At 40.5% G+C, this 7,211-nt stretch overlaps 1 protein-coding gene across 1 annotated transcript in view; it reads right to left on the bottom strand.

The window, feature by feature from the left end:
• Window positions 1–223: 223 nt before the first annotated feature.
• LOC21393572 (acylamino-acid-releasing enzyme 1) overlaps window positions 224–7,211 on the bottom strand; it is a gene marked incomplete at its 5' end in the record, with an annotated part of 12,485 nt that continues 5,497 nt past the window's right edge. Inside the window, 6 exons of the mRNA XM_024162271.1 lie at window positions 224–424; window positions 510–586; window positions 747–815; window positions 1,476–1,673; window positions 2,397–2,519; window positions 2,625–2,685. Of these exons, the coding sequence (XP_024018039.1) occupies window positions 361–424; window positions 510–586; window positions 747–815; window positions 1,476–1,673; window positions 2,397–2,519; window positions 2,625–2,685 (592 nt within the window). The remainder of the gene's footprint in view (window positions 425–509; window positions 587–746; window positions 816–1,475; window positions 1,674–2,396; window positions 2,520–2,624; window positions 2,686–7,211) is intronic.

Genomic DNA, 7,211 nt, shown 5'->3' with positions numbered 1-7,211 from the left:
TATTTCACCAATTCAAGTTTTGTTACAATAAAAAATTCTCAGAAACCGTCACATCTAATTTTTTTACTACAGTAAAAAGTTTTCACATAAAATCAGATCTCAACTCGAACTGAAAACTCAAATCAGCGAACTAAACGGGCTTAAGCTTTGAAATTGTTTAAAAGTAGGAGAGGAGTTCTGTTACAAAGGGTTTCACAAACCTCAAAAATCAATCAAGAAAACTAACTAAAAAATTCTTTTATTGAGAAATCACTTGTACGATATTGAACTTGAAATTGAATAGAGATTCCAAGTCCTCAATTACTTGTACTTTTGAACAAAGCAAGTTTTGCACTTATTTGAACTGCTATGTGCCATTGCTTATTTGCAATACTTCTTGAACCAAACTCCAATATTAAGAAAACTCTCAAAGTCTGATTGAGGCCTGCAGAAAAAGAAAACTCGTTATACTCCATAAACATTCATCAAAACATCGAATTACTTGACAATTTAGCTTTGGAAATCTTGACCTATCAATTCCATGAACATCATTGGGAAACATAATAGTCTTAACATTTCCGCCCCTCTCCTTTAGCGCCCGAACGTACTGCCAATCGTAAACATGAAAATTAGTAGTAGGATAGCATGATGCCAACGTATATAGAATGTAATAGTTTTTAATTGTGTTCAATTTCTTATACAAGATAAAAATAGCACGAACTAACTAAAGTAGTATTCAAATTTAGAAGGGGAACCCAATAACTTACTTGCAACCCATTAGAAAATGGAACGCGAAGATCCTGCGCACCCACAAGGAAGAGGATGGGTGTCTTCACCTGCAGAGATCATAAAAGAATAAATAACTGTTCCGAGTCAACCGGTCAGAATGTTTTAAGGTCCCAAGGTGAAGTAGAATGCATATCAAAAAGTTCTAAGCCAACAAAGTTAAAAACACTATGCTAGGGAGACCGAAAATCTATTCGAAACCTGTTCTACATATACATAAAGTGGTAACTTTAAATAATCAAGCCCTTATGTGCTTCACAATCCCAGGCCTTTAACATTAGAATGGATCCTCTACAGAGTGAGATAGAATAGCAAGGAACTTCAGTCTTGGGATATTTTCAGTCACAGTATATCTTTTCTTTTTCAATTTCGTACATTTATTGGGATAATGCCGGTGCCAAGAGTACAGCTACTGCTTCTTAGAATGGTCCCTCTGAAGCTTGGAACCTTTGTATGTGTTTTTATAAATTCGTCCTTTTACCACTACAGCATGGGACCCTTCATGGACTACTGTTAAGTAACTCTTCAAATTTTAAAATTTTAAACTACCAGATTTTCAACTCAATAATTTTTACATCAGATTCATTTAAGCACTAAGCAAGTTATCTGTGCATTGAATTTGAACGTTTGAAATGGCTTTTGCTCCTTGTTAATGTGCTTCTATTAGAAAGCGTCCATGACGGTACTAGACTAACCTACAAAACCCATACCTTTGAGAGATGGGAAATAGGAGACTTCTTGTGAAAGGCAATCAGATCTTCCGCCGAAGGTGCTTCAGTGAAGCTGTTTTTACCTAGGCTTCCATAGGTCTCAAAATAAGCCCAATCAGGGATATCTGTTGTACCAACCATCAATGCAAGGTTACAAACAGGATTCCTCGCTGCTGCTGCAGCAAACTTATCTGGTGCCTGCAGCATTTCCGACGCAAAATGATCTGATTTTTAGCATAAATACGTATCTGCTAGGGAAGACAAGTATAGGAAAAGAGAACTAAAGATAAAATGACAAGTGAAGCAAATAATGTAGCAAGGCAGCTGGTCCATAAACAAATTTTGCGGCCCTGAAAATTCAAGTCATCTAGCATCTAAGTTCAGATTTCTGCTTGTTGAAGCATCAGTTAGTAGTCCAGTCCAGAGCAATCAGATTGTATATAAAATCTGACAAATCGTACAATAATGAAAGAGAATAAAACTAATGCAGGTAAAAACATGCAAGAAGAAGAGTCCGATATTTCGCGCCAGTGAAATTTGAGCTGCTTTTATCATATGAGACTCGACAACAAAAGAATGCATTAGTCCAGATGTTACTTGTGGAAGAATGTGTTTTACACGTGTATAGACTAAATTAGGAAAGTTTGAATATAATAGTTAGTTTCCCTAGAATTAGGTTGATTTGGTTAGTTTCCTTTTTTAGTGTGATATCCCACATATTATGGGACGTGATTGCCGTTTCTATAGGCTAGGGCTCCTGTATATAAACCGGTTGTAATTGTCATGTAATATACAATTCCTTCAATTTTTCCTCTCAAATTTCCACATTACTTGACCATCATCTAAGACCTGAAAAAGCATTACAAGACCGACCATACTTGACTCGTTGTACAGTAGGGGGCCTCACAAAATTACGCATACCTGACCAATCAAATGAGTTGTGAGAAAGCCACCATGGGAACCGCCGACCACAGCAATTTTCGATGGATCAGCTTTTCCCGCGTCAATGACATGATCTATAGCCGTGAGTACATCATTGACATCCTGCTCAAACATCATAGATTAGGAGCTAAAAGAAAAATCTGAGCACAGTCAATATGCCCAGAAGAATAAAGAAACAGTTCTGCATACTATAGTGAAAGTAATTACCTGGGTTCCAATTTTCCCTGGTAGAGATTGCAGTGCTTCCTCACCAAACCCCAAAGAGCCTCTGAGATCAATTTAATTACCATATTAAAAAAAGTACTAACGATTTCCTGCTGTTTATAATGTAATGTGATCTCTGAAAAGGGGCAAAAGTTGGAAGGAGATCTCTTCCATCAATACAACGGTCAAAGAATTAGATTGAAATAAATTGAAATATTCCAAGCAATTTACTATGAAAAACGATAATAGAAAATCAGACGACAACAAAAAAAAAAATTACAAATTCAGGCGACAAAATATCAGCAAATGATAATATATATATGTGAAAACGACAACAAAACCCCCCAAACAACAAGCGAAAGGAGAATGACAATAGAGAAAAACAAAATGACAACAAACATCAACGGCAAAATAAATACCAAAGACTTCAAAACTAGAAAAACATCAGTATTCTAAAACTTAGAAGGTAGAATAAAATTGTGTCTAGAATAATTTTATTGAATGAATACAATGCCCTCTTTATAGGTAGGAGGAGGTACACGGGATTACACAAAAAAGGAAAGGAATAAAATAAAATATTGACAGTTTCCTATTCCCTATTCTACTAAGTTGACTTTCCATATTTACACTAGATACACATCCTAATACTCTTCTAGGATCATGACTAAAACGGGATAAAATCCCTAATTGACTCTCTCTGCCGACACTAAATGACAATAAACCAACGAGTGAAAAAGAAAGGTTTGAAACCATGAATCGAAGACAAAAGACGGTAAAGAGGAAAATGACAATAAAAAGTCGAACAACAAAATAACGACAAGGGTAAATTGCACGAATGGTCCCCAAATTTTTTAAAAGGTGACAGTTTAGTCCTAAACTTTTTTTTTTGGACGAAACGAACCCCAAACTATTGAAAATTGTGCAATGTAGTATTTTCCGTCAAATGTCGTCCAAAAGGTAATGGTACAGTGCACGTGAGATATGGCCCATATTTTGGCTAAAAAGACGAAAATGTCCTTAATTATTGTTATCTTAATATTTTTTCCGCCCCAATCTTCGACCAAAACCTCCTCCCCCGCCGCGGCTTCCTCGGACGGCGACCGCCATTGCTTCCACCAACAAACCCGGCCGCAGCCAGTGAGTCCTTCCGCGGCCACTTCGCCGGCGTCGCCTTCCGGTCCTTCCGTGGCCGCTCGAGATATCTAGTTCAACGTCGTCAACGTCAATGGCTGGGTCCAAGCTTTCTCTACTCATCCTCATATCGGAAGTTCCCCTTCCTCTTCTTCTCACTCCACTTCTGCCCAGTTAAGGTTTTTTTTTTTTTTTTTTTCTGTTCTGTTTTCATTGTTAGTGAGATTTCAATAGAAATTTGTTGTTTTCTCAATTACCCAGATCCGAAATATGATGTTTTTGATGATTGGAAACTGATTTATTAGAAGTTATTGGAGTTTTGTAGGTGGAGTAAGGGAGAGCAATCGACTGCTTTAGCAACTACTACTAGCTCTAGCTTATAGGTCAGTCTGCTCTGAATCAAACTTTAAATTTTGGGTGTAGAATTTTCTTTTCTTAATTAAGGGGTATCAATGATTTGCATTTGATTAAGAATAAAAATTGAAGAAGAGTCATTCGTTTGTATATAGGGGATGGTAATAATGGCTTATGGGTCTGTGATTCACAAATGAATTGGAGGATACCTGCTTTGGAAAACGAGATTGACATGAAAGATAATCTCAGAGAGAGAAGGAGAGGGAAGGAGATAGCAGAGAGATGAGAGAGAGAAAGAGAGAGAAAGAGAGAGAAGGAGAGCTAGGCTTGGTATTTTATCAAAACACCCTCTTTAACAAGATCACATGCCTTGTACATGATTGATTCTGTTAAAAATGTAACGGAATTTGACAGAGAGGACTACATTGCGGCCTTTTCAATAATTTGGGGTTTGTTTCGTCAAAAAAAAAGTCACCTTTTAAAAAATTTGGGGACCATTTATGAAATTTACCCTAACGACGATATCGCAAAGAACTATAAACGACAATAAACACCTGAGCACAAATATCTAGGAAACATAGGAATGCAAATAAAATAGTGAGCTGTCCACAAAAATTAAAAAAAAAAAAAAAGGATAGTGAGTGTCAACAATATATGAGAAACAACGTGGGAAGTCGAAAACAACAATAAAAAGTCAACAAGAAAACAAAAAAGGAGCAAAAATTAGAAACTACAGTTGAGAAAACAAAATAAAATGGGGAAATTTTAGGAAATAGGCCTACATTTAAACCTTATAGAAGTAAATGGCTAATTTACCAATGTATAAAAATTAATAAACCATTTCATGTTTTCAATTTTATCCTTTTCTTGCTATTTTTTTCCCTTTCTTTTAGTAAATCCAGGTATATGCATGATTTACCAAGTTAGAGTCACTTGAAAAAGAACAATACAAATTCTAATAGTAAATCCTGAATATAGTTAGTAAATCCTAGATATATGGATTTACCAAGTTAGCATCATGTTAAGGCCCCGATCAGGTTCACCTATGCTAGGAGACCAAAGGCCTAGACGAAAGCCCAAGGACAGGAAAGGGATTATGTGGAGGGTGCTGAAGGAGTTCTCGAGGAGGAAGTTGGTTAGAAGGAGTGCCTCGGGATTGCGTTAGAGTTAGTTAGGATATTCCATGAGTCTTATTGGGAGCAGGGAATAAAAGGGGAGGAGGGAATAGAGGGAAGGCAGGCAATTGTTTAGTGAGTAGTGAAATATCTAGGAGGAGAGCTAGCAGACCTCTCCAATAGTCTGCGAATTTATCTCTACTTGTACAAAAGCTTTTACTTGAAATAAACATAAAACAAAGTATTTCTTGCTCAGAATTCTTCCATCACTCGTCACAATTATTCCAGATTGTATCAATTTGGTATCAGAGCACACGGTCCGGGAAGAATGGCGGCCAAGAAAGTGGAGGAACGGCGGGGAATCATGGAGGAGCAGATCGGCACGGTATGGGGGATGTCCAGCGTGAGATCGAGTCGGTTAAGGGGGACTTGCAGAAGCTTCCCGAGCTGGAGAAAGGGATGGCCGCGCTTAACTTGAAGCTAGAGATGTGGTTGAAGTCGCAGATGGCGCCGGCGGACCGCCGACAGGAGCGGCCGGAGGATTCTCACCCCCACCAAGCGTCGTTCGAGGCAAAGGAGACGGATCGAACCGGCGGACATCGGGAAGCTAATTGGAGGTACAAAGGACGAGGACGGAGACTGGAGATGCCGATCTTCGACGGAAACAACCCCGATGGCTGGGTATTTCGGACAGAGCGATTTTTCAACATGAATCGCTTGACGGAGGCAGAGAAATTGGACGCCGCTGTCATCAACCTCGATGGAGATGCCCTTGCTTGGTTCCAGTGGGCTGATGGGCGACGAGCAATTCGAGATTGGTTGGATTTGAAGAGGATGATCCAAGACCGGTTCCGTCCGACACAGGAAGGCTCGTCGTATGAACAGTTCCTAGCTCTACGGCAGGAGGGGCCGGTGGATGAGTATCGCCGACAGTTCGAACTCTTGGCAGCTTCGTTGGTGGATATTCCAGACCCCATCCAGGAGAGGAATTTTATTAATGGTCTAAAGCCTGAAATTCGGGCCGAGGTACGTATGGCCCAGCCCAAGGGATTGGGCTGGATAATGGACCTAGCCAAAAGGGTGGAAGAGCACAACGAGATGCTACGCAAGCCTAGGAGCCCACACCAAAGCCACGGCCGAGTCCCAGTTCCTGGCCTCCACACTAATTTCAGGGTCCAACCCTCCACGTGGAACAGAACTCCACCGCTTCATGAGAGACCGACAGGTAATAGATCTGAACCTAATAACTCCATGACCTTTAGACGTTTGTCTGAAACTGAGTATCAGAACAAAAGGGAGAAAGGGCTGTGTTTTAGGTGCGATGAAAGGTACAATCCAGGCCATGTTTGTAAGAAGAAGGAGCTGCAGGTGTTACTCATGGAAGATGAGGGAGAAGTCCAGGAAGTTGCTGAGGAGATGGATGAAACGGAGGCACCGAAAATGGGGGAGATGGTGGAAATATCCTTGAACTCGGTGGTGGGGCTTACCACACCGAAGACCATGAAGATGAGGGGACGGGTAGGACCCCAAGAAGTGGTGGTTTTGGTGGATTGTGGTGCTACACACAATTTTATTTCTTCGGCACTAGTACAGAAGTTAGGAATTCCTGTGGTGGGAACAGAAGGCTACGGGGTGGTAATGGGCACGGGAATTTCAGTACAAGGAAAAGGGGTTTGCAAGGGAGTGGGGCTTTCCCTGGCTGGGCTGGAAATCGTGGAGGACTTCCTGCCTTTGGAGCTAGGGAGCTCGGATGTCATCCTAGGGATGCAGTGGCTGGGCACACTCGGGAGGATGCATGTTAATTGGCAGACCCTTACCATGAAGTTCCGGGTGGGGGAGATTCAAGCAACACTGCAAGGAGAACCAGGTTTGAGTAAGTCCCTTGTGTCCTTGAAGTCGATGATGAAAGTTCTGCGGAAGGAGAAGATAGGGATATTATTGGAAATCGGACAGGGGGCAATCGGATTGGAGAAGGAGTATAGGCAGGACA

Source organism: Morus notabilis, unplaced genomic scaffold, assembly GCF_000414095.1.
Source record: "Morus notabilis unplaced genomic scaffold, ASM41409v2 Scaffold266, whole genome shotgun sequence".
Lineage (NCBI taxonomy): Eukaryota > Viridiplantae > Streptophyta > Magnoliopsida > Rosales > Moraceae > Morus > Morus notabilis.
This window is presented reverse-complemented; position numbering and strand designations above follow the sequence as displayed.